Source organism: Somniosus microcephalus, chromosome 5 (genome assembly GCF_052327205.1).
Source record: "Somniosus microcephalus isolate GS21.2 chromosome 5, FLI_Smic_1.0, whole genome shotgun sequence".
Classification (NCBI taxonomy): Eukaryota; Metazoa; Chordata; class Chondrichthyes; order Squaliformes; family Somniosidae; genus Somniosus; species Somniosus microcephalus.
The window spans coordinates 108,466,417-108,493,978 of NC_140991.1; the positions used below are offsets into that span (position 1 = coordinate 108,466,417).

A 27,562-nucleotide genomic window follows, 5' to 3' on the forward strand; every position below is an offset into this window, starting at 1 on the left:
TCTTTCAGTCTGTTGAGCACCAGTTCCAAGTTTGCGAGATGTTGTTCATCACCATCACCTGTGATCAGAATATCGTCCAGGTAACATTGTGTGCCTGGAATTCCCTGTAATACCTGCTCCATGGCCCTCTGCCAAATTGCTGGAGCCGATGCCACTCCAAAAACCAGCCTATTGTACTGGTACAACCCTCGATGCGTGTTGATCGTGAGGTATTGGCGTGACTCTTCCTCAACCTCCATCTGCAAGTACGCCTGCGCCAGGTCTATCTTGGTGAAGTGTTTCCCGCCAGACAATGAAGCGAAAATATCCTCAATCCGTGGAAGCGGATACTGCACCGTGTGAAGCACCGGATTAACGGTGATTTTGAAATCTCCACAGATGCGAACCTTCCCTGGATCTCCTGGCTTGTTGCTCGCAGGACGTTTCATAACGGGAACAATGGGCGTAGCCCACTCACTCCAATCTACCTTAGACAGTACACCTGAATGTTCTAGTGCTTCCAGTTCCGCTTCAACAGTAGGTCGTATTGCATAGGGTACCGGTCTGGCTTTAAAAAATTTTGGTTGTGCATGTTCATCAATCTTGATGTTTGCCGTAATTCCTCTCAGTGTTCCCAGTCCCTGCTGGAACACCTCTTTAGCATCATCCAATATTCTGGACAATCATTTAGGTTTGACATCTGTTTCCCCGGAATCTACCGTTAGTGCCTTCAAGGAGTGCCGGTCCATATTCATTTTCCTAATCCACTCCTGTCCTAGTAGTGGTGGACCTCCTTCAGGTAGCACATATAAGTCCATTACTTGGCTTTCTTCGCCCTTGTGGACCACTTCTACCTCTATTTTTCCGATGGGGTACACTCTTTGCCCCGTGTACGTTTTCAATATAATCTCCGTATCCTGTAGGGGAATATGTTGGAATAACCTTCTGTAATCTTTCTTATTCATGACCGTCAATGCCGATCCAGTGTCCAATTCCATCTTTACTTGGACTCCTGCTATCTGAAGAGTGACCCAAATTGTCTGGAGATCTGCATCCTTACCAACGTTGTGTACTCTTAAGCTATCCAGTTCATTACTGCTAGCGTCTGAATCTGACTTCTGTTCTGTCAAACTGTTCTTTGTCACCTTGTGTACCTTTGCGTATTTTCCTTGCGGTGACTTTTTGTTGCTGGTCTTCTTTCCTGACCGGCATACTTTAGCTATGTGGCCAAGCCTGCCACATGTTCTGCAGTCTTGGTTTTTAAACCAACACTGGTTCTGATCGTGCGTTGTCTTTCCACAACGATAACATTTGACAGAACTCAAACCCAATTTGTTTGTACCGAGTTCCGGTGACCGTAGCTGCATTACTGCCGTGCCTCTCGCTGCGGCTTCGTGTGCTGCTGCCATAGTGACCGCCTTCTCAAGCGTCAGCTCATTCTCCTCGAGCAGTCGCTTTTGTGTATCCTGTTTAAATAAACCACACACAAATTTATCTCGAAGTGCCTCTGTCAGTCCCGTTCCAAACTGACAATATTTTGCTAGCTTACGTAATTCCATCAAATACTCAGCATTGCTTTCATTCTGCAGCTGCCTTCTGTCGTAAAATTTAAATTGTTCCGCTAGCATCAGCGGCGTGGGGCTTAGATGTTTTTTCAGGACAGTAACAATCTCATCGAACGTCTTATCCGCCGGTTCATCTGGTGATAACAGGTGTTTCAATTGCCCGTATGTCTTCGCACCCATTAAATTTAATAATGTTAGTGCTTTATCTGCATCAGGAATTTTATTTGCCTTACAATAATTTTGTATGCGTTCTACATCCATGGCCCAATCTTCGATGTCACTATCAAAGGTATTAATGTTCCCATGTTTAGGCATCGTTGCAATTTATTGTATTTTTATGTTATCCAAGATGGCGGCTTCCCGCACTTGTCGTCGTCCTCCGCCCACAAAATGGCAGTTTTCCCGCGCTTGGCGGTCTTCAACCGTCCCCCGACGCTGTCTCCGCTTCACCGCGGCTCTCGCGCCTTCAGTTTCCCCAGACGCTGCGCCTTTTAGCCCGAATGCGGCCCTTATCTCCGGTCGCGATCGATGTCCCCGCGCTGCGCCTCTCGCTCGAAAGCGGCCCGGCCCTTATCTCCGGTCGCGATCGATCTCACCGCCCTTATTCCTCCGTCTTCCCAGCCCCGTCTGTACAGCCAACGCGGTTGACTTTCTGTCGCGTCGCTGCCCGGCTTACCCACCACCGAGGTAGAAAAAAGAAAGCTGACAGTCGCTGATGGAGGCTTCGAGGTCAGGATGTCTTCTGCACTCCGGTTTCTCGATGCCTGCCGCTCGACGTGTCTTCCAGTAGGGTGATGAGGGTGGAAACCTCTCTTCGACGTCCTGTCTGTGGACGAAGCTGCCGTGGAAATAACTGCCGCAGGGTAAGAATCGGACTCGTCGCCACTGTTAAGTCTGTGTGTTATAGTGATAATTACTACACAGACTATAAGAGTAAATTCAACAGGTCTTTACTGGTTGGAGGTAGGGACTATACTGAATACAATATTACTACACAGTGCTTATATACCGGTGTGGTCACCACCGGTATTACGTATACAGCAGCCAGAGAAAGTAGTACATCTCTTAAGGTGGAACAGGCTTAAGTTCTCTTAAGGTGGAACAGGTTACATACACCACACAGGAGAACTACATTACAGGTCTGTACTCTTTGCTGGCTCCACGAGGACTGGCTAGGGCGGCTCCCCAGCCTGATGTCATGACGTCATCACGTTTTCCCGCCGCTGGAGGATCACGTAATCAACGTGATGACGTCATCGCATTTGGTCTCATTCTTAAAGGGACCACGCTATGTACATGCAATGATATGAACAAAGATACAGATTCATTCTGTAGCTAATAATTTGTTAAAGATAATTATGTACATTAGATCATAGTCCCCCTGGTGGCTCCGCCACATGCGCCCCCCCCAGAATTGTCTTTAACAGTAAAAGTCAATTGACTAGGAGGTCTGACAAGCCTGTCAGAGTGACTCCTGTATGCTTGGAGTGGACGTTGTTGAACAGCGGGTGGGCTGGCGGACGGAAGCCTTCCGTCTGGCGTGGATGCAGCGGGAGGTCGACCACGTTGTGGTGGCTGTGCAGTCTCTGCTGGCCGGTCGATGTCCAGGTGTGCCGGTTTGAGACGGTCAATGGATATGTGGTCGGGTTTACCACCGATGTCTACAGAGAAACTCTTGTCGCCTGTCTCCAGTACGCGAAAAGGGCCTGTGTAAGGGGCCTTGAGCGGATCCCTATGGGCATCATGACGAATGAATACAAATTCAGCATTCTTCAGCTCCGCTGGTACGTGTGAAGAAGGAAGGCCGTGATGCGAAGTTGGAATAGGCGCAAAAGCCTTGGCTGTTTTCCGGTGGCTGCTGAGTTGTTCGGCTGCGGACCACGGCTCAGTTGGAAGCGGCAGGAAATCTCCCGGTATGCGGAGTGGCTGGCCATACACGAGCTCCACGGCAGATGATTGCAGGTCCTCTTTGGGTGCCGTGCGGAGACCCAACATGACCCACGGAAGTTTATCCACCCATCCGGCGCCTTGGAGGCTGGCCCTCAACGATGCCTTTAACGATCTGTGGAAACGTTCGCACAAACCGTTTGCTTGCGGGTGATAAGCCGTGGTGCGGTGAAGCTTGGTGCCGAGACCCTGGGCCACAACATTCCAGAGCTCGGAAGAGAACTGTGGACCGCGGTCTGAAGAAATGTCCGCCGGAACGCCGGAACGTGCGACCCACGAGGAGAGGAATGCTCTGGCGACATCAGCGGACGTAGTAGACGCCAGAGGAACTGCCTCTGGCCATCTAGTAGTACGATCGACCATGGTGAGGATGTGTGTGAACCCCTGCGATGGTGGAAGCGGCCTGAAGAGGTCCACGTTGACATGGTCGAATCGACGTTCTGGTACTGCGAACGTGGCCAATGGGGCCTTAACGTGACGTTGCACCTTAGACATTTGACAGACGACGCAGGTGTTAGCCCAGTCATGGATATCCTTACGCATTCCTCTCCAGACGAACTTAGCTGACATTAATTTTTGAGATGCCTTCACGCCAGGATGCGAAAACCCATGTATGGCATCGAAAACTTTGCGGCGCCAGGCGACTGGAATGATCGGGCGGAGATCTCCCATGGAGACATCGCAGAGTAATGAGGTGCCTGCAGCGTGGAATTGCACATCGGTCGGTTGGAGGCTAGAGGTGTCGGTGCGATACGCCTGTGTTTCAGGGTCGGATGCCTGATCGGTAGCCATGCGGGCATAATCGATGCCCAGCTGGACCGCCCATACGGTCGCGCGAGAAAGGCAATCGGCTACCAAGTTGTCCTTGCCAGCTACGTGTTGGACGTCTGTCGTGAATTCTGAAATGAAAGTTAGTTGTCGCTGCTGTCGAGCTGACCACGGTTCGGCGGCCTTGGCCATGGCGAAGGTCAGTGGTTTGTGATCTACAAACGCAGTGAAGGGACGTCCTTCTAACAAAAAACAGAAATGGCGGATAGCCAGGAACAGCGCCAGCAACTCCCGGTCGAAAGTGCTGTTTTTGCGTTCGTTGAGCCAGAGTTGGCGGCTGAAAAATGCCAGTGGTGGCCACGTCCCGTTGACCCACTGTTCCTGCACAGCGCCTATGGCATAGTCGGAAGCGTCGGTGGTAAGGGCGATGGTGGCACCTGGCAGAGGGTGCGCCAACATTGTTGCATTGGCTAGAGCGGTTTTTGTGTTGTCGAAAGCGTTGTCCATTTCGACCGTCCAGGCTATTGTATCCTTTCCAGCCTTGCCTTTGAGGGCCTTGTAGAGGGGCTGCATGAGTCGAGCTGCCTTGGGCACAAAGCGGTGGTAGAAATTCACCATGCCCAGGAATTCTTGAAGAGCCTTGGTGGACTGCGGCCTTGGGAATGCCGTAATTGCTTCGACCTTTGACTGCAGCGGAATTGTGCCCGCCGAAGTAATGCGGTGGCCCAAGAAGTCAATCTGTTATAGGCCAAATTGACACTTGGCTGGGTTGATTATGAGGCCATGTTGGCTGAGGTGCCGAAAGAGGGTGCGGAGATGGCAGACGTGTTCCTCTTTGGTAGAGCTGGCTATCAGGATGTCGTCAAGGTAGACAAATAAAAAGGGAAGATCCCACAGGACCGAGTCCATTAGTCATTGAAAAGCCTGTGCGGCATTCTTGAGCCCAAATGGCATCCGTAGAAACTCGAACAGTCCAAAGGGAGTGATGACAGCCGTTTTCTGGATGTCCTGCGGGTGTACGGGAACTTGGTGGTAGCTACGGACAAGGTCGACCTTGGAGAAGATTGAGTTTCCCGCCAAATGGGCGGAGAAATCCTGTATATGCGGGATCGGGTACCGATCGGGAGTAGTGGCGTCATTAAGGTGTCGGTAGTCCCCGCATGGCCGCCATCCACCGCCGGGCTTCGGGACGATGTGGAGAGGCGAAGACCAGGGACTATTCGACCGGCGAATAATCCCCAGCCGTTCCATCGTGGCAAACTCTGCCTTCGCAGCCGCGAGCTTGCCGGGTTCCAGGCGCCGAGCTCATGCGTAAACCGGAGAGCCAGTCGTAGTAATGTGGTGTTCGACACCATGCTTAGTGGCCGAGGAGGAGAAAGTGGGCTTGGTCAGCTCCGGGAATTCACCTAATAGGCGAGTGAACTCGTCCGGCGAGGGCAACGCGCAGGAGACAGTGTGCGACGTTGCGGAACTGCGGAAGCAAGGGATGGAGTGGAAGGTGGCCGCGTTGACCAATCGACGATTTCTTACATCCACCAAGAAGCTGTTGGCGCATAAGAAATCCACGCCGAGGATGGCTTGTGAAACCTTGGCTGTAATAAATTCCTACTGAAAGCGTTGCCCGCCGAAGCACACCTGGATCCGCCATTTGCCAAAGGAATGAATGGCCCCGCCATTAGCTGCCACGAGGGAGGGGCCGTGCATCCCAAGCTGAATATCGAGTGCTGAGGCAGGAAGGATGCTACACTGCACCCCGGTGTCGCATAAAAAGCGCCGGCCTGAGAGGGAATCTGTAATGTAGAGGAGCATCCCAGAATTTCCAATCGCCATCGCGGCCGCGGAACGTCCCTCAGACTCGGTCCTCCTTTTCTGGAGTTGCTGCTGGTGTTGATGTCGGTTTTGTTTTAGGCGCGAAACTGCAGGGAGGGCGGCAGCCTCTGGCTTTCGTGCCGAAACGGGCGTGGTAAAAACACAAGCCGGGGGACGGAGGCGTTGGGGCGGCGTTCGCGGGGGAGGGGTGCCTCATGGGATTGCTGCGTGACCGCATAAATCGTATCTGCTTCTGCAGCAAGTGCTGCGCAATCTGTGGCTTCTGATCTGGCGAGGGCAGCCTGAACCTGCTCGGGTAGTTGACTCAGGAATAACGCCCAAAAGAGGAAACATTGTGGTTCTGAGCCAAGGAGCGTGAGCATCTGGCTCATTAACTCAGATGGCTTGGAATCGCCAAGCCTGGGCAAAGCGAGTAGCCGGCGGGCACGCTCCACCTTCGTGAGCCCGAAGACTTGTATTAACCGCGCTTTGAGAGTATTATACTTGCTGTCAACCGGGGGGTTTTCGAGCAGGCTGATGATCCGTGAGGCCATGGAGCTGTCGAGTGCAGAGACCATGTAAAGGTAACGGGTCTGATCTGCAACGATGTTTCAGAGATCGAATTGTGCTTCTACTTGGATGAACCAGGAGGCCGCCTGTTGTTCCCAAAACTGTGGGAGCTTCAAAGCCACGGAGTTCGCATCCATGTTTCGTCACGCTTCGCTTCTTCCGCGAAAATTGTTCACGAAAATTCGGGGTCACCACTGTAGGAATGGCTAGATTCCTAACTAAAGGACTGAGGTTGAGTCAGTCTATCAAACAAACAATGTTTAATACTAATCAACAGAGTTTAAAACGAAAACACAGGAGAACTACATTACAGGTCTGTACTCTTTGCTGGCTCCACGAGGACTGGCTAGGGCGGCTCCCCAGCCTGATGTCATGACGTCATCACGTTTTCCCGCCGCTGGAGGATCACGTGATCAACGTGATGACGTCATCGCGTTTGGTCTCATTCTTAAAGGGACCGCGCTATGTACATGCAATGATATGAACAAAGATACAGATTCATTCTGTAGCTAATAATTTGTTAAAGATAATTATGTACATTAGATCAGAGTCCCCCTGGTGGCTCCACCACAGTATAATTATTAGCAGCCATTGTAAACACTATCAACATTGGCTTGGTGGTAGTACTCACCTCCGAGTAAGGAGGTCATGGGTTCAAATCCCACTCTAGAACTTGGGCGCATAATCTAGGCTGGCACTTCAATGTAGTACTGAGGGAGCAAGAATTGTCAGAGCAATTCATCCAGCAAGTTCCAATGAGATGCCCATTATGCATCAGGGGTTCAGTTGCAACTATGTAAATGAAGTTGATCTGCCAAATCAGCATCAGCTTATTAATGGTCAAGTGGATGCTACTAACAACCAACACCCAAACGGAGACCTGATCTGAAAATCTACCTCAACATATCTTAGAGTTTTGATGGTGTTAATAATATACATATAAGTTTATGGAGTTGGTCTTAATCTGTTTGGGGTTACAATTTGTTTTCGCTCGTAGGTTTGACTAAAAACAGCAGTGAACTAAATTTTGTGTTTATATGTGGCTAGCAAACAAAAAGTGAATTTGCAACCAGATTCCATTTAATAGGCATGCAGAAAAATATATGAACACAAAATTTTAATTCTGTGCTGCCTTTAGTCGATTCCATCCACTTTATATAATGTTAGTTAGTTCTGTATTTTTGGTGCCTTTATTGTTTGTTTTATATCCATTGTACTTGATTAATGCTTTAAATGTGGGGGGCCTCAAGGAGAACACCTTCATTATGTTCATAAAAGAAGTAATCTCTGACTCATTTAATTCTTGCTTCATTTTACCCATTCAATGTTTTTTTTCATAGGAGCTGCAGGAGGGCAGCGGGGTTATCTTGGATGTATCCGGTCTTTGAGGATGAATGGTATCACCCTCGACCTTGAGGAGAGAGCAAAAATTACTCCAGGGGTGAAACCTGGCTGCTCAGGCCATTGTACCAGCTACGGCATGTACTGTCGAAATGGAGGAAAGTGTGTGGAGAAGTACAATGGCTACTCGTGTGACTGCATGCAGACTGCATATGATGGCCCCTTCTGTACTAAAGGTATGCCTGAACTCTGAGAGACTTCTGGTATTGAAGTATGGCTAGATCTTCCATCCATTGATTATGAATTGTCAACAAAAATCTAGCTTGGGTATATACTGAAACAGAGCAATCTATTTGGGAATCAGGCGGGCTAATATTTATCTTCTTGGTAGTATAACAGAATATGCATTAAAAAAAAGTAAAGCAAAATAATTTTAAGTAATGTATTAGATTATGATCTGGATAGAATTTAAAACAGAGATGATTCAATAGGTTAACAGGATGGGCAGCTTAATGGCAGATGGAGTTTAATGTAGCAAAATATGAAGCAATATAATTTGAAGGTAAGAATAAAGTATGGGAATACATCTTAAATGGTAAGATATTAAATGAAAAGCAGTGGGACCTTAGTGCTCAATGCACAGGTCATTAAAGGTGGGAACTGAAAAAAAGAAAAGAAAAAAGACTTTAATTTCTATAGCGCCTTTTATGACCACCGGACGCCTCAAAGCGTTTTACAGCCAATGAAGTACTTTTGAAGTGGAGTCACTGTTGTAATGTGGGAAACGTGGCAGCCAATTTGGGCACAGCAAGCTCCCACAAACAGCAATGTGAAAATGACCAGATAATCTGTTTTTTTTATGTTGGTTGAGGGAGAAATATTGGCCAGGACACTGGGGATAACTCTTCTGCTCTTCTTCGAAATAGTGCCATGAGATCTTTTATGTCCACCTGAGAGAGCAAACGGGGCCTCGGTTTAACGTCTCATCTGAAAGACGGCACCTCCAACAGTGCAGCACTAAAGTAGAGAATGCGATTGAATCCTTGGTTTTGTACTTGCAAGCATAGAATACAAAAGCAAGGAGTTAATCTTGAACTTGTACCATTGCGTACAGTTTTGAGCACCTCATTATGGGAAGGATATAAAAGTAATTCAGAAAATGCAACATAGATTCACTACAACAACAACTTATATTTATATAGTGCCTTTAATGTAATGAAACGTGCTGGGATGTTACCAGGAAAGAGAGGTTGCAGCTATAAAAAGAGACTTTTTTCCCACTCAAGATTGAGAAGGTTAAATGGTGGGCAGATAGAGGTTTTCAAGATTATGCAAAGTTATGATAAGGTAAATAGTGATGGATTGTTGCCACTGGTGAGCAGGATAATAATCAGAGAGCACACATTTAAGATAATCACTAAAAGAATTAAAGGGGAGGTTAGAAAAAATGTCTTCACACATCAGTTGGTTGGAATGTGGAATTATCTGCCACAATCCATTGTTAAAGCAGAGTCCATAAATTATTTTAAAAGGGAATTAGTTGTTTGAAAAAAGAGTAATATTAAAGGTTGTGGACAGCAAGCAGGAGAGTCTGATTAGATTAGATAGCTCATGTAAAGAAAAGACCAGAATGACTTGATGGGCCAAATGGCCTGTTTCCGTGCTTTAACATTATATAGTTCTATTCCCTCATTTCAGTTTTATCACAGTTTTCCTTTAACTTATCAAAAAAGTAATGTACGTGTTAAGAAATGCATTAAGACACCAATTTCTACTTTGAAAGTATTACTATGCCTGTTAATTTATGTTTTAAGTGCTCACAATGGATTTTCTGTAATCTTCTCCAGAACCTACAACCCTCCGAGAACTCTATGTTTTTCCAACTTTAGCCTCTTGAGTATTGACCACCCCTTTTGGTGTAGTATAAATGAACATTTAATTCTAAATATTATCACTACAATTATAAGCACTTTTACTGGCCCAATTTGTGCATTATAGTTATTTTGAGCTTTTAAGTAATGTTCTTATCAATATTTAAAAAAATCAAATTATAATGAATTAAAGATTTTTTTTTAATTTTGGCAGCACAAATTGAGGTCTTAAACTTTGCCGTTTCCTTCTATCTTTTTGCCACTGTCAGTCAGCCAAACTCACCATAAGCCACGTATTTTTTGTGAAACTATATGATTATGCTTCCTTATATCTCCTTAACTATGGTAATAAATGTCAGGCAGTGCAGAGAAGTATTCAAATTACTGCAGTGTATTATTAAAACATTTTCCTGTTCACACCAGATATATGATCATAATTCAAACATATTTTAACTGAAGCTGTTCCCTGTAAATATGCTTTGGGGAGTCATACAGTCGAATCCAGCTTGCCACATACATTTGGAATCTAGCTAGATGGTTGTTCCCTTAGGTGCAAATAGAAATTTTACTCCGCCTGTAACTGTTGAATCCATGTACTGTACTTCAACACATAATAGACAGCCATTGCCTTGTTGATTTCTTGCAAGTCAGTAACTGCTATCTAAGTAGTCTAGCCAGGGACCACGAAGTTTAAAATTGCAGAATAATGAGTTAAAACCTCACTTAAGCGATGTATAATTCATTGCAATAAAAATGATTAATTGATTCATTATCTCTGCCACAAACATTAACTAAAAATATATTGTTCAGGCAAAGCATGAAACAGTAAGTTGGATTTAATAGTCCATTTGTAGTAGCTAACTTGACAATAGGAAAATTGTGTGACAGTATGGGGAACAATCTCCCTTCCCCTATAAGTTTACACTTCTTTTAACAATGGCCTTGCCTCTCCTCATCCCTGTAACTTTCTCCAAACCCTAGAGCCCTCTGAGAATTCTGCGATCCTCCAACTTTAGCCTCTTGAGCATCCCCCCATTCCTTTTGCCCCAGCATTGATGGTCATGCCTTCAACTGTCTCGGTCCTAAGCTATGGAATTCCATCCCTAAATCTCTCTGCCTCTCAACCTTTCCCTCCTTCTTTAACACTCTGCTTAAAATCCACCATTTTGACCAAGCTTTTAGTCACCATTCCTAACATCTACGCTTTAACTCAACATCAATTTTTGTCTGATTACATTACCTTGGGAAGTTTTTCTGCATTGAAGGCGCAATATAAATACAAGTTGTTGTTGCTGTTGAAATGGGTCCAGGAACATAGTACCAATACAATAAAACAATTATTTTTCTATGGAAACATCATCTTCCCATATGCCTTCCATCACTGCTACAAAGGCAAAATACTGCGGATGCTGGAAATCTGAAATATAAACAGAAAGTGCTGGAAATACTCAGCAGGCCAAGCAGCATCTGTGGAGAGAGAAACAGAGTTAACGTTTCAGGCCAGTGACCTTCCATCAGAACTGGAAAGTGTTACAGATGTAATAGGTTTTAAGTAAGCACAGAGGCAGGGGAAGGAAGTGAGGGGAGGAAAGAACGAAAGGGAAGGTCTGTGATAGGTTGGAAGGCAGGAATGATTAAATGAACAGCAGAATCAGGAGCAACAGCTGCTGTCTGAAAAAATGGGAGCAGTGGTTATGATCTGAAATTGTTGAATTCGATGTTGAGTCCGGAAGACTGTAAGGTACCAAAATTGCAAGTTGAGGTGCTGTTCCTCAAGCTTCCATTGAGCTTCATTGGAACAATGTAGGAGACCAAGAATGGAGAGGTCAAGTAGGAGTGGGACAGAGAATTAAAATGGCAAGTGACTGGAAGCTTGGGGTCACGCTTGCGGACTGAACGGAGGTGTTCGGCAAAGCGCTCACCCAATCTGCGTTTGGTCTCCCCAATGTAGAGGAGACCACATCGTGAGCAGCGAATACAGTATACTAAATTGAAAGAAGTACAAGTAAGTCGCTGTTTCACCTGATAGTAGTGTTTGGGGCCCTGGACGGTGGAAACTGAGGAGGTGAAAGGGCAGGTTTTACATCTCATACTTGCATGGGAAGGTGCCATGGGAGGGGGTGTTGGGGGTGATTGAGGAGTGGACCAGGGTGTCACGGAGGGAACAGTCCCTTCGGAATGCTGAAAGGGGAGGAGAGGGAAAGATGTGTTTGGTGGTGACATCATGCTGGAGGTGCCGGAAATGGCGGTGGATGGTCCATTGAATGTGGAGGCTGGTGGAGTGGACGGTGAGGACAAGGGGAACCCTATCATGCTTCTGGGAGGGTGGGGAAGGGGAGAGGGCAGAAGTGCGTGAAATGTGACAGACACGGTCAAGGGCCATGACAACCAGGATGGAGGGGAATCCTCAGTTGAGGAAAAAGGAAGACATATCAGAAGCATCGGTGTGGAAGGTGGCATCGTCCGAACAGATGTAACGGAGATGGAGAAACTGGGAGAATGGAATAGAGTTCTTACAGGAAGCGGGGTGGGATAAGTCTAATCAAGGTAGCTGTGGAAGTCAGTGAGCTTATAAACATTGGTTGACAGCTTGTCCCCAGAAATAGAGATAGAGAAGTCAAGGAAGGGAAGGGAAGGGTCATAGATGGATCATATGAAGGTGAGGGAGGGGTGGAAATTTGAGGCAAAGTTGATGAAATCTTCCAGTTCGGGATGAGAACAAGAAGTGACACCAATATAGTCATCAGTGTACCGGAAGAAGAGGCGAGGGAGGGGACCTGAGTAGGCCTGGAACAAAGAATGTTCCACATATCCCATGAAAAGGCAGGCATAGCTAGGGCCCATATGGGTTCCCATAGTGTCACCTTTTATTTGGAGGAAGTGAGAGGAGTCAAAGGAGAAGTTGTTCAATGTAAGAACAAGTTCAGCCAGGCAGAGGAGGGTGATAGTGGATGGAAACTTGTTAACCCTCCGTTCAAGGAAGAAGCAGAGGGCCCGCAGGCCAGCCTGGTAGAGGATGGAGGTGTATTGAGACTGGACGTCCATGGTGAAAAGGAGATGGTTAGGTCCTGGAAACTGTTAAAGTAGTGGAGGGCATCAACAGAGTCGCGGATATAGGTCAGAAGAGACTGGACAAGGAGAGAAAAAATAGGGTCAAAGTAGGAATAAATAAGTTCCATGAGGCAAGAATAAGCTGAAACAATGGGTCTACCAGAGCATTCCTATCTGTGGATCTTGGGAAGGAGGTAGAAGCGGGCTGTATGGGGTAGGAGTACTATGAGGTTGGAGGCCATGAGTGTTGAGTCTGTGCTTTCAAATGTAGTTATGCTGAATAACTGGACACAGACAACAGAATACTTAAACAGGTCTTTAGTAACTGAGGGTCAGGGCTGAACTGAAATACACTTTGCTCCACAGGGTTTATATACCGGTGTGGTCACCACCAGTACTACAATGTACAGGAGCCAACAGAAAGTAGTCCATCACCTTAAGGTATCCTCTTAAGGTGGTACAGGTTACATACACTACAATTCCTCCCCTTTTAGCTTAACAGTGTACACCCCAATTTAAACATAACATGGATAACATATATACAACTTTCATACAAAACTGTTCAAAGAGTCAGTCTCTGAGGAGACCTCCTGATCCGGGCCGGATAACGCCTTTCAGGGGTCTCTGGTTCTCGTTGCTGGGGTGACTCATCCATTTGATCTCTTATGGATTGAACATCATCATGTACGTTCGAGTCTGAGGTAGATGCTACAGGCTCAATAACTTCTTCAACTGGTGTCTCTGCCGTAGACATGGGGTCGACCCTTGTTCTCGATTCCACAAGTTGGTCAGCATGACGTCGTATTACGTTCTCACCAATGTCTACCGTGTACATCAAGGGTCCTTGTCGGGCACGAATTGTTCCGGATTGCCATTTATCATTCCTATAGTCCCTGGCCAACACTGGTTGTCCTATTTTGAAACTCCGAATGGCCTTGTTATTTACGTGCTGGAATTGTTTGTTTTCGACTTCCCTACGCACATTGGGTTTTAACAAATCCAACCGGGACCGCAACCTCCTGTTATAGAACATTATGGCAGGGCTTTGATTTGTCACTGCATGCGTGGCGTTTCGATATGCCATCAGGAAATTGTCCACCTTGTGTTGTAGTGGAATATGGTCTTCGCTCATGGCCTTTATCGCCTTTTTGAACGTTTGTACAAATCTCTCGGCCAACCCATTGGTAGCCAGATGATATGGGGCAGATGTATAGTGTTTCACCCCATTCTTTTTCATGAATTTCTGGAATTCTTCTGACACGAACTGTGGTCCGTTGTCTGAACATATTTGTTCCGGCAACCCATTCCTTGCAAATATGGTTCTTAGAACTGCGATCGTCTTTTCAGAGGTAGTGGTCGACATCTTAATCACTTCTGGCCATTTAGAATGTGCGTCTACCGCTATCAAAAACATGGAATCCATGAATGGACCTGCAAAGTCGATATGCACACGTTGCCATGGGGTTGAAGGCCATTCCCACGGATGTAGCGGTGCAATTGGAGGTGCGTTTTGAGCTTTTTGGCACCCTGAGCAGCTTTTAGTCAAATCCTCTATTTGTTTGTCGATACCTGGCCACCACACATAAGCCCTAGCAAGGCTTTTCATCCTGACTCCCCCCAGATGACCTTCATGCAGTTCCTTCAGAACTCTCTCCCTTAATTTAGGAGGAATAATCACCCTTGTTCCATACATCAATGTTCCTTGACAGACGGACAGCTGTTCTCGTCTGGCTGAGAATGCAGGTAACAGTGGTTCGCCATGTGCTGGCCATCCCTTCACTGTCAATTGGTAGACCCGAGACAGTGTCGGGTCGTTTCGGGTCTCTCTCTCAATACTCGCATTGGTGACTGGTAAGCATTCGATGATGGTCGAGTGAAATATCTCGACAGGGTCAACTGCCGGTGCCTCTTCCGCTGTAGGTAGTGGCAGGCGCGACAGCCCATCAGCATTACCATGTTGCTTTGTACCTTTGAATTCGATATCGTATTGATGTGCCCCTAGGAAAAGGGACCATCTCTGAAGCCTCTGCGCCGTCATAACCGGAACACCCTTCTTAGGGTTAAAAATGGAAACCAATGGCTAGTGATCTGTCAGCAGCGTAAACTTTTGTCCTTGCAGGTAATGGTTAAATTTCTTAACTCCCCACACGAGGCTGAGGGCCTCCCTATCTATCTGAGCATAGTTGCGCTCTGCGGAGATCAATGATCTGGATGCGAACACGACTGGCCTTTCCAAGCCATTTGGCAACTTATGTGAGAGCACTGCCCCAATACCATATGGAGAAGCATCACAAGCTAAACGAATAGGCAGCGTTGGGTTAAAGTGAGCCAACACTTCCTTAGAGGTGATCCGTGCCTTGCTTTTTTGAAAAGCCCGCTTACAGTCCTTGCTCCACTTCCATGGTAGTCCCATTTGCAAAAGAGTGTTCAGCGGGTGTAACACCGTGGATAAATTTGGAAGAAACTTGTGGTAATAGTTAATCAACCCAAGGAACGACCTCAACTGGGATACATTTTCCGGAGCGGGAGCTTTCACAACAGCTTCGATCTTGTCAGGTGACTTATGAAGCCCCTCCTGGTCAATGACGTGGCCGCAGTACGAGATTCGCTTCTGAAAGAACTCACATTTCTGGCGATTAACTCTGAGTCCATATTCTTTCAATCTGGTGAGCACCTGCTCCAAATTCGCGAGGTGTTCCTTATCATCATCTCCTGTAATCAGATTGTCGTCCAGGTAGCATTGTGTGCCTGGAATTCCCTGCAATACCTGCTCCATGGCCCTTTGCCAAATCGCTGGAGCCGATGCCACTCCAAAAACCAGTCTATTATACCGATATAAGCCCTTATGTGTGTTGATCGTGAGATACTGGCGTGACGCTTCATCAACTTCCATCTGTAGGTACGCCTGCACCAGGTCTATCTTGGTGAAGTGTTTCCCGCCAGACAGCGAAGCGAAGATATCCTCAATCCGCGGAAGCGGATATTGCACCGTGTGAAGAACCGGATTAACAGTGATCTTGAAATCGCCACAGATGCGAACCTTCCCAGGTTCCCCCGGCTTGTTGCTCAACGAACGCTTCATGACGGGAACAATGGGTGTGGCCCATTCGCTCCAGTCCACCTTTGACAGTACTCCTGAATGTTCTAGCCCTTCCAGCTCTGCTTCCACAGCAGGTCGTATCGCATAAGGTACCGATCTGGCTTTGAAAAATTTTGGGTTTGCATGTTCTTCAACCTTGATGTTTGCCGTAATTCCTTTCAGTGTTCCCAGTCCCTGTTGGAACACCTTCTTAGCATCGTCCAATATTTTGGACAGTCGTTTAGGTTTGACGTCGTCCTCTTTACAGGAATCTACAGTTAGTGCTTGTAAGGAATGCCAGTCCACATTTATTCTCCGGATCCACTCCCGTCCCAGTAGTGGCGGACCTCCCTCAGGTAACACATACAAGTCCATTTCCTGACTTTCTTTACCATTGTAGGCCACCTTTACCTTTATTTTTCCGATGGGGTATGCTCTTTGCCCCGTGTATGTTTTCAATACAATCTCCGTATCCCTCAGGGGAATGTGTGAGAATAACCTTTTGTAATCTTGCTTATTCATGACCGTCAATGCCGATCCAGTGTCCAATTCCATCTTCACTTGGACTCCGGCTATCCGAAGCATGACCCAGATAGTTTGGTGGTCTGCTGTGTTACCCACATTATGTATTCTTAGACAACCCAGTTCCTTGCTGCTGTAGTCTGAATCCGTCTTCTGTTCATCCGAACTGTTCTCTGTCACCTTGTGTACTTTTTTGTACTTCTCCTGCGGCGACTTTTTGCTGCTGGTCTTCTTTCCTGACCAGCATACTCTCGCTATGTGACCAAGTTTGCCACATTTCCTGCATTCTTTATCGTTGAACCAGCACTGGTTCTGGTCATGCGTTGTCCTTCCGCAACGATAGCACTTTACTGCGCCCATTGCCATTTCATTGGTGCTGAATCCCAATGGCCTTTGCTGCATTTCTGCAGTGCCTCGTGCTGCTGCCTCGTGCGATGCTGCAATGCTTAAAGCTTTGTCCAGTGTAAGATCCTTTTCCTCTAGCAGTCGCTCTGGGTTCCTTCCTTTAGTAGCCCACACACAAACTTATCTCTCAGAGCGTCTGCTAGTCCTGTACCGAACTGACAGTACAGGTAGACTACCCTTTATCCGGACTTCCGAAAACCGAAACCCTCTAAAAACCGAAGGTTTTTTCGTTCAGCGTAAGTCGTGCGTACGACTTACGCTGAACGAAAAAACCTTCGGTTTTTAGAGGGTTCCGGTTGCGGAAGTTCGGATAAAGGGTAAGTCATGCGCACGACCCCCCGCCGACCCCCCCCGCGGACCCCGCCGGCCCCGACAAACGCCGACCCCGCCAGCCCCGACAACCGCCGACCCCGCCAACCCCGACAACCGCCGACCCCGCCAGCCCCGACAACCGCGGACCCCGCCGGCCCCGACAACCGCCGACCCCGCCAGCCCCGACAACCGCCGACCCCCCCGCGGACCCCGTCGGCCCCGACAACTGCCGACCCCGCCAGCCCCGACAACCGCCGACCCCCCCACGGACCCCGCCGGCCCCGACAACCGCCGACCCCCCCCCCGCGTACCCCGCCGGCCCCGACCCCCGCCGACCCCGACTGACTTACGCTGAGCGTCAGCGTAAGTCGTGCGCACGACCCCCCGCCGACCCCCCCCGCGGACCCCCGCCGACCCACCTTCCGAAATCCGAAATTCTCCTTTATCCGAAACTCGGCTGGTCCCGAGGTTTTCGGATAAAGGATAGTCTACCTGTACTTTGATAATTTGCGCAGTTCGATTAAGAATTCAGCATCGCTTTCCTCTTTAAGCTGAATTCTTTTGTAAAATTTAAATCGTTCCGCTATCAGCAGCGGCGTGGGGTTTAAATGCTCTTGCAGGATAGTAACAACCTCCGCGAAACTCTTTCCTACCGGTTTATCTGGTGTTACAAGGTGCCTTAATAACCCGTACGTCTTCGCACCCATCGAGTTTAATAGGGTTAGTGCTTTCTTATCCACCGGTACCTCATTCGCTGTACAGTAAACTTCAACGCGTTCCACATAAGTGGCCCAATCTTCCACATTGCTATCAAAAGCAGTGATGTTACCCGTTTTTGGCATCCTTGTTGAGTTTCCTTTATTTTATTTTATTTTTCAAAATGGCGGCTTCCCGCGCTTGGCGGCTTTTCCCGCGCTTGTCTTCTTCCCCCGCCGACTAAAATGGTGATTACCGAGCTGTTGCCGTTCTCGCCTCCCAGCAGTCCTTTATTTCCCCCGACGCTGCTGCTCTTGTTCCCCGCCGCTCCCACGGTCCTCATGGACATCAACGCTTTTCTGGCTGCTGCGTGTCTCTGCCCCGATTGCAGTCCGGCCCCTGACACCGGCTGCGGTCGTGTTCTCCGCCCTTTTCTTCGTTTTCCCTCCCCTTCTCCCACTGACAACTCGGCCGACTTCCCCTCCGTGCCGCTCGATCGGGCTTACCCGGCGCTGTCGTAGAAGGGATGATCGCTGCCTGTTGCTGATGGTGGACTTCGTGGCCAGCAAACCAACCCGGGTTCCCGATGGCCTCCGTGCGATGCAGTGCTCAGCAGGATGTTGAGGGCGGATGCCCCTTTTCGACGCCCGCTCTGAGGACAAAGCTTCCTTGGATGCAAAACTGCCGCTAGGTACGATCAGACTCGTCGCCACTGTTGAGTCTGTGCTTTCAAATGTAGTTATGCTGAATAACTGGACACAGACAACAGAATACTTAAACAGGTCTTTAGTAACTGAGGGTCAGGGCTGAACTGAAATACACTTTGCTCCACAGGGTTTATATACCGGTGTGGTCACCACCAGTACTACAATGTACAGGAGCCAACAGAAAGTAGTCCCTCACCTTAAGGTATCCTCTTAAGGTGGTACAGGTTTCATACACTACAATGAGGGGAAAATCTCCAGCAGAGATGAGGTCAGTGACTGTCTGGGAACCGATGGTTTGATGTTCAGTGGTAGGGTCATGGTCAGGGGGAGGTAGGAGGAGGTGTCAGAGAGTTGGCATTCAGCCTCCGCAAGGTAGAGGTCTGTTCGCCAAACAACAACAGCGCCTTGTCAACAGGTTTAATGATAATAGGGTTGACCTGAGAGAACAAAGTGCTGCAAGCTCAGAGGGAGGTAGGTTAGAGTGAGTGAGGGAAGTAGAGAAATTGAGACAGCCAATGTCACGCCAGCAGTTCCTAATGAAAAGGTCTAGAGAAGGTTAGAGGCCAGAGGAGGGGTCTAGGAGGAATGAGAATTCTGAAGATGGGAGAAAGCAGGAGGGGCGGAGAGACTCCTGACCAAAGAAGTGGGTGTGGAGGCGAAGGCGACGGTAGAAGAGCTCAGCATCATGCCAATTCATTGAGGTAGGGGTGTAAGGGAATGAAGCTGAGGCCTTTGTTGAGGACTGATCATGTGGGGTCAGAGAGGGTAAGGTCAGAGGGGATATTGAAAACATGACAAGGGGTGAGATTGGAAGGAGGGATGCGATCAGAGGAAAGTGAAAAAGGATCCGGAGGGGTTTGGGGATCCAAGAGTTGTTTAAGCTTGTGGTCCTTGACATCGGAAAGAAAGAAAAACATTTTTTGGTAAAGCACCGGATGAGGTGAAGGGTGAAATGGAACTGCAGACCAGGACAACTCTGAAAGAGGGTGAGTCGGTGCTGCTGAAGAGAGGTCGAGAGCCCTCGTGCTGGCACATGGCGTTGAGTGTGGTTCTCAGGCGGTGGCGAGAGCAATGGTTGAAGGAACACTGAATATCATGGAGATATCTGTAATCATGAGTCACTGCTTAGTTTTGCCAAACAGGCAGCATTACCTCTGACTACCATGGTATAATTGATTATATACTACAGACATGCAATTGACCACAGCAATGAACTCACAGTATAAATGAACATTTGATTCTAAATATTATCACTATGCTTATAAGCACTTTTACTAGAGTCCTATTTGAGCATTTAAATTATTTTGAGCATTTGAATAATGTTCTTACCAATATAAAAAAAAATGACAATGAATTAAAGAGATTTTAAAACATTTTGAAAACACAAATTGAGGTCTCAAACTTTGCCATTTCCTCTATGTTTTTGTCACTGTCGGTCAGTCAGACTCACCATAAGCCACTTATTTTTTGTGAAACTATATGATTATACTTGCTTATGGTATACTTGCTTAAATATGGTAATCAATGTCAGACAGTGCAGAGAAGTGTTCAAATCACTGCAGTGTATAATTAAAGAGTTTTTTCTGTTCATTTGATTTTAATTTGTATAATTTTCTTCTGCCAGCATGCTGTTAAAAAGTTTGATTTTTGACTGCATTCTCCATTTACGGCCTGCTGCCAATAAATAGCAATAATTGCTTATTTTCAAGCTTCGGTGCTTGCAAATTTATGAATACTGTACTTCAAATATGAGCTACATATATTTACATATTATACATAATTATGACTTTATTATCAAGGTTCAAAGAACTCTATTAATGTTTCATTTAATTTCTCTTTTCTCATCTGCTGCTGCAATGATAGTCTACGAAGGTCTAGGGAGAGCTTTATCCTTAATAAATAATTACAGAACTCTTTAATGCATTTTTTAGAGCTGCAATCAGCTTTTATCATGGTTTGGTGCTTGTCTGATTAGTTTAATCTAAAATATCATGTTTCGACATTTATAGCCACAATTCTCAAGTGACCTGCAAGTAAAATGTAACTTTATCGGTAGAGGAATAATGACTGTAAACGCAAAGGCATTAAGGAACAGAGATTACACAGCATGGTGCATAATAATGAAGTTCAAATAGCTTGGAAGTGTCAGAAATTAAAGCTATTATTTTTCAATACTGTTTCATAAAGCTGTCATGGTGTTTGTTGCATAAATTGCATATTTGTGAAGCCGTGCCTCTGAAAATTTGTTAAAGTATAGCAGTTTTGCATTAGAAATTTTCTGGCTTGCATTTATGTCCTTGAACAATATCTTGCACACATCACAAATGTAGCTGTACAGTCATCAATTTCATAGATTTATTTAATTGTTTGATTTACTCTTTACATTGACAGGAAGAAGTAGTTGATAATGAATATCTGTTACTGGAATTGTTAGATATAACTAGGAGATTAGCAATAACTGATAAAGACTGAAGTGCTGCAAAGATGGAATGGGCCAACTTTGAAACATTAATACCATTCTCCCAGTTTCTCCGCCTCCGCCGTATCTGCTCCGACGATGCCACCTTCCACACCAGTGCTTCAGACATGTCTTCCTTTTTCCGCAACCGAGCATTCCCCTCCACCGTGGTGGACACTGCCCTCGACCGTGTCAGTTCTATCTCCCGCACCTCTGCCCTCACCCCTGCCCCTCCCTCCCGGAACCACGATAGGGTTCCCCTTGTCCTCACCTTTCACCCCACCAGCCTCCACATTCAACGGATCATCCTCCGGCATTTCCGCTACCTCCAAAGTGATCCCACCACCAAACGTATCTTCCCCTCCCCTCCCCTTTCAGCATTCCGCAGGGACCGCTCTCTCCGAGACACCCTAGTCCACTCCTCTATCACCCCAAACAGCCCTTCCCCTTCGCCTGGCACCTTCCCGTGCAAGCGGAGGAGGTGTAACACCTGCCCCTATACCTCCCCCCTCCCCACTGTCCAGGGCCCCAAACACCCCTTCCAGGTGAAACAGCGATTTACTTGTACTTCTCGCAATCTAGTATACTGTATTCGCTGCTCACGATGCGGTCTCCTCTACATTGGGGAGACCAAACGCAGATTGGGTGACCGCTTTGCGGAACACCTCCGTTCAGTCCGTAAGGGTGACCCCGAGCTTCCGGTCGCCTGTCATTTCAATTCACCGCTCCATTCCCACTCGGACCTCACCGTCCTTGGCCTCTTGTACTGTTCCACGGAAGCTCAACGTAAACTCGAGGAACAGCACCTCATCTTCCGATTAGGCACTCTGCAGCCTTCCGGTCTCAATATCGAGCTCAACAATTTCAGATCATAACCTCGGCCCCTATTTCATTTTTACTTATATTTTTCCACTCCTTTCCTCCCCCCCCCCTTTCCTTTTGTTTCTCTCTCACACCTGGCAGCTATCTTTTGCCCTGCCAGTACACTTTACACCTAATCCCAGCCTATTACCATCTCGTCTAGCTTCTAATCTCTTTTACTTCTTTTGGTTCTTTTATTCTTTTGTCCGATCGCAGCCCTGCCTTCGATCTAGTTCCTTTTCTCTCCAGTTTTGAAGAAGGGTCAAACCCGAAACGTCAACTCAAATTTCTCTCCACGGATGTTGCCTGACCTGCTGAGTTTTTCCAGCATTTTCTGTTGTTATTTTGAAACATTAAGATTACTTTCGCAAATATCCAAATTTAGTCACTTTGGGTTCTGATGCTGTTATCCTTTTCCAGCATTTCTTATTTTTATTTACGTAATTCAAATTTTAAATAATTTTATTTCTCCCATCCATCTAGTCCTCCTTGTGTCATGTTCAAGAGGTTAGGTGTATAACCAGCTCTGAATTCTGCATTTGAGTTGGCTGCTATGAAATGCAAAAGACCAGCCTGGGGTGACTACTGGTATCTGATATTTCCTCCATGTTTATGTGAAAACAATCTGGTTTCTACCTGGAAGCTCCTCCTCCTCCTCCAGGATGAGATTGCAAACTCATTCGAGGAATCATAAATGGGAGCCTGCATCCTACCATTGTCTGGTTGTCCTTTGCATGAACATGACATTTTACATACAGAGAGGTAGAAAATGGTTATTTTCATTTGTTCAACACTGTTCTCAATGTTTTGTCATTCCCGTCATAGCACATAGTGAGCAAGTAACCATCATCAAGCTTTGCAGGAGCTGTTCTGGCAAAGTTTGATTGCTGGTTTCTAAGACAGCCCACCAACTACACAGAATTACATAGAATGTACAGCACAGAAACAGGCCAGTGTTTATGGTCCACACGAGCCTCCTCCCAACCCTCTATAACTATAAATTGGAAACTTACTTTCTTTTTTATTTCTGCCTCTCCTGACTGTGAAAAGAATCATCAGAACTGTTAAATTAAGCGGACCAACCAGGAGGCTAGACTGATCCTCTAACCATAGTGAATCCAAGAAGAAGAAAGGGTAAAGCTCACACTTTGCAGTATGGGTGGAACGCAGTTAATGTCACTTACATTGGCCCGGATTTTGCGGTCGGTCTTGCGGTGTACTCTCAGGATTTCCAGAACTTGCAGTCTGTCAATGTATGCGTTGACAGGCCATCCGCACGGGCCACAAAAAAACAATTGTTGGCGCAGAGTTGGGTTATTTGTCCACTGACTGGCCAACAATTGCGGAAATGTTACTGTTAATGCAAACAGGCGCAGGGCCTGTTTGCATCAGGGTAAGGGGATAACTAAGGCATTAATTAAACATTTTCAGATTGTAAGTTATACACATACACTGTATCAATTGAGTTTCTACAAATATTGGTCCGGATTACAGTTTTAATGATGTCTAAAATTATCAAAAAATTAAATTTTTCATGAGGTTGGTCGAATGAAGGTAAGTACGAATAAAATTCCAATTCTGTAAATTGTAATTAGGTTAGATTTCGGGATTCCATTACATCTCATTATGGGATTCCCTTCGGAAATGATTAAAATGAAATTCTGCTTTGTGATTGGAGGACCAGGCCCACGTGATTCCCGGTACGCTTCCGCACCACCTGTGTACCTGTGATCCATGGGCCATTATGTTGCCCTCCGCCTCGCAGCTTCAGACCACAAGTTTTCGCAGCCTCGCCACCAGCAAGTAGGTTCGTAATTCTTTTGTGGGTCAGAGGCGTACTCCGGAGGTATGCCTCCGACCGCAATTTTTGGCCCATTGTGTCGCAGTCACATGCTCGCACAAACTGCAAACAGGGCTAACAACGTCTGGGTTCATCTAGCAAACCTATTTTATCTAGGTTGTTAGGGTACTTGAATTTTGAATCAGTCCGTAAGGCCACATTAAAGCCTTCTCAGCTCAACGACCAGAGATTAGATAGAGGGATATACGTCACAAAGTATAACTCCTGACTGTTAAAAAGCAAGAAGTAATAAGTTATTTTAAAAAGTGATTAGGTACATAGTCAGTACCAGTACACAAATCAGGCACTCCTCTCCCAATAGACTGCCAGGATTTGGACCCTCTCCCCAGAGAAGGCTGCCAACTGACAGAGTAAAATGAAATAAAATGCAAATTGATCATATTTGCAAACAGTACAAACTGGAAGGAGCAGTGGAATCAGAGAAATGACCTGGACAATATATGTCAGTGAAAGAAACAAAATAAAGAACTTGCACTAATATAGTACAGGAATCCCGCCCCACCGCGGTTTTGCCATACGCGGATTTCAAGTATACACGGTTTCCTCTCTGCAACAACTTTTGCCAACCGCGGCAGTGAATTTTGCGTATACACGTTTTTAAATTTAGGATTAAGGTAAATAACATGAATTTATTGCTTTTATATTCCTTTTGTTGTGTTATTTGAACATTTAGACTGTATTTGCCAACCGCAGTTTTACTAACCACGGGGGTTTTCAGGGACGTATCCCCGCGGTTGGGGAGGGATTACTGTACGTTCTTTCTTTTCTTTCACTTACTTATTTTGTCCAGTGCATTCCGTAATTTCTGAGCTGCTTCCTCTGATTCCACTGCTCCGCCTAGATTGTGTTGTTGGGTGCATCAATAGTCGATGAAATTTAATATAGACAAATGTAAAGTACTGTATGTAGGAAGAAAAATGGGGAACACATATACTCCATAAATGGTGTTGAAATAGCTAAGTATGAAGTGGAAAATGATCTAGGAGTCTAAGTAGATGTGATGTTGAACATGTCCAACCAATGTAGAGCAGCAGTCAACAAAGCCAATAAAATGGTGAACTACATAGTCAAAACAGTAGAATACATGTCAGAGGAAGTCATGATAAAACTGCACAATGACCTTGTCAAACCACACCATAAGTACTGTGCCAAGTTCTGGTCACCGAGACATAAGGAAGAATTTCATTCCCCGCTGGCACTGCAAACAAGGCTGATCCTCAGGCCCCGAATTTGCCAGCGCTCAGGGGTCGGGTTTGGAGGCGGGTCCACTGTCAAAATAGCAAAGATTGACAGCAGGTAGGAAACCCGCTGTCAACCCATCTCTATGCGAGTCTCCCAGGTGTCGGGTCTTCAGGGTAATTCCTCATGGATGAGTTGAGATGGCCTTTCTCATCCACATTTATCATGTGTTCTAGTTAAACATTGAGAAATTCCCTTTTTAATAAGCACTTACTAGATATAGACAGCTACCCAGCACCTGACATGATGGGAGGAAAATGGTAAGCTGTGCACACAGATGGAGATGCTGTCTGTTTTCAGATTGGCACTTGCGTTGGTTTCGGAACATAGATTGGTGCCTCGTCCTTAAGATTTCCTGTGCCCAGGTGAGCTAATTTTAAATTACAAGGAGCTACCACCAGCTCAAGACTCGAGTCTAAGTGAATCGCTGCTATCCCTGATGAACTAACATCAGTCAAAAGAATCTAGGTCAAATACATTACTCTTGTATAATGTATTCAAATCAGTGATAAAAACCACAATGCGCTGTACAGCAGACCCTATTTTGGGGGAAGATAAACTCTGGGTTGTTTTGCGAGGCAGGACTCCTGTATTGAGCCCTGCTAGATGGGAATGTAGGTTGCTTATAATGTTAAGGCCCAAACTCCAATCCACATTCATGCCTAGAGAGGCTCCATGCTTGGAGTGGAGCCTCACAAAATGACTCCCATATCTGATTTCAGAGTAGATCCCCGAATGTCCTGCAGTGCTACAGGCAGCAGAAGAAGAGCTGAATCGTACAACTCACAAAATCCAAATGGTCAAGGAGTGGCAGGTGTTTTTTTCGCATTTTCATGTATAATGGATTATAAAGGGTTAGCTTTGTGTTCATGATTAACAGACTTATTCCCCGGGTTCAAACTGAGCAACAGATGAGCCTAATATTTATTTACAGTGGCGCATGGTAATCTTTTGGTAATTTCCCTAAACACTGCATAGTATCCTGCTTAACAGTTACAAAAACTTAATCTGGCATAAATCTCAGTGCCTGACTTTCCAGATCTCTTGTAACACATCCAATGAACACAGTCACGAAGCTCAGACCTCCACACAGTGACCGAACTCAGGGAACAATTTACTATATCCATTTGCTTCCCAGTAAGTGGTGTGAGGATAGCAATCTCAGCCAGGGATCTTTTCAACGCATCAACACCCACAACCACTGTTAGCTTGCCCTACTCAGATTATAATTCCCACATTCTCTTGCGAGTGTCATCACATCATAATACTGAAATGTGTACAGCAGATTTTCTGGGCAAAGTTATGTCCATGTAGCTCCTTATATGCTGAAGACAAATAGCAAATGATATGCACACCCACACAATCTCTCACTCTCTCCCAACCACTGATTGCCAATACATTTAAAGAGCGAGCAACAGCAACAACTTGCATTTATATAGCGCCTTTAACATTGTAAAATGTCCCAAGGTGCTTCATGGGAGCATAATCAGACAAAAATTGACACCGAGTGAAATTGGGGCGATATTAGGACAGCTGACTAAAAGCTTGATCAAAGAGGTAGGATTTAAGAAGCCTCTTAAAGGAAGACAGAGAGGTGTAGCAATGCAAAAGTTTAGGTAGGGAATTCCAGAGCTTAACACCTAGACGGCTGAAGGCACAGCCGCCAATGGTGGGGCGAAGGAAGCGGGGGATGCAGAAAAGGTCGGAGTTGGAGGAATGCAGAGTTCTCAAAGGGATGTAGGGCTGAATTTAGGGTGTAGAGATATGGACCGGCGAGGCTGTGAAGGGATTTGAACATGAGGATGACAATTTTAATATAGAAGCATTGGTGAACTGGGAGCCAATGTAGGTCAGCGAACATAGGAGTGATGGATCAATGGGACTTGGTGCAATTTAGGATGCGGGCAGCAGAGTTTTGGATGAGCTGAAGTTTATAGAGGGTGGAAGATGGGAGGCTGACCAGAAGAGCCTTGTACTAGTCGAGTCAGGAGGTGGTAAAGGCATGGATGTGGGTTTCGGCAGCAGATAAGCTGAAACGGGCGGAGACGGGCAAAGTTACGGAGGTGGAAGTAGGCGCTCTTTGTGATGGAGATAATATGGGGTCGGAATCTCAACTTGCCATTCCTGCTCCTCCTGACCACACAAAAACAAGGACGGACTTACCTTTGCACTCTTCTTCAGTCGGGCCACCAGCTGACACTGGTGCAGGCCAAAATGGCATTGAGGTCCTATTAATGTCATAGGACCCTGATTTAAATATCTAAGTGAGCTGTTCCCCTTCTTCAGGCAGCCTTCCAGCCACCTATTTGGAGGACCCTAGAAAAATGGTGATAGCCACAGTGATGGTGGCAACAGGGCGGTATGTTTTTCGAGGCCCAACGGCCCACTTCTGCCATGTGGAAGGCCTAAAAATTCAACACAAACTTTATTTTTTTATTTGAAATTGTGTTAATCTTGGTTAATTAAAGAAAAACATTTTGACCATTTGTATCTTAAGAGAAAGTCTGCCAGTCTTAAATGT

General features: G+C 46.3%; 1 protein-coding gene across 1 annotated transcript in view; it reads left to right on the plus strand.

Moving 5' to 3' along the window:
* Positions 1-27,562, plus strand: part of LOC147117257 (contactin-associated protein-like 2) — a 1,950,749-nt gene that overhangs the window by 1,684,461 nt on the left and 238,726 nt on the right. The window contains exon 17 of the mRNA XM_085988072.1: positions 7,979-8,215. Within this exon, the coding sequence (XP_085844198.1) occupies positions 7,979-8,215 (237 nt within the window). The remainder of the gene's footprint in view (positions 1-7,978; positions 8,216-27,562) is intronic.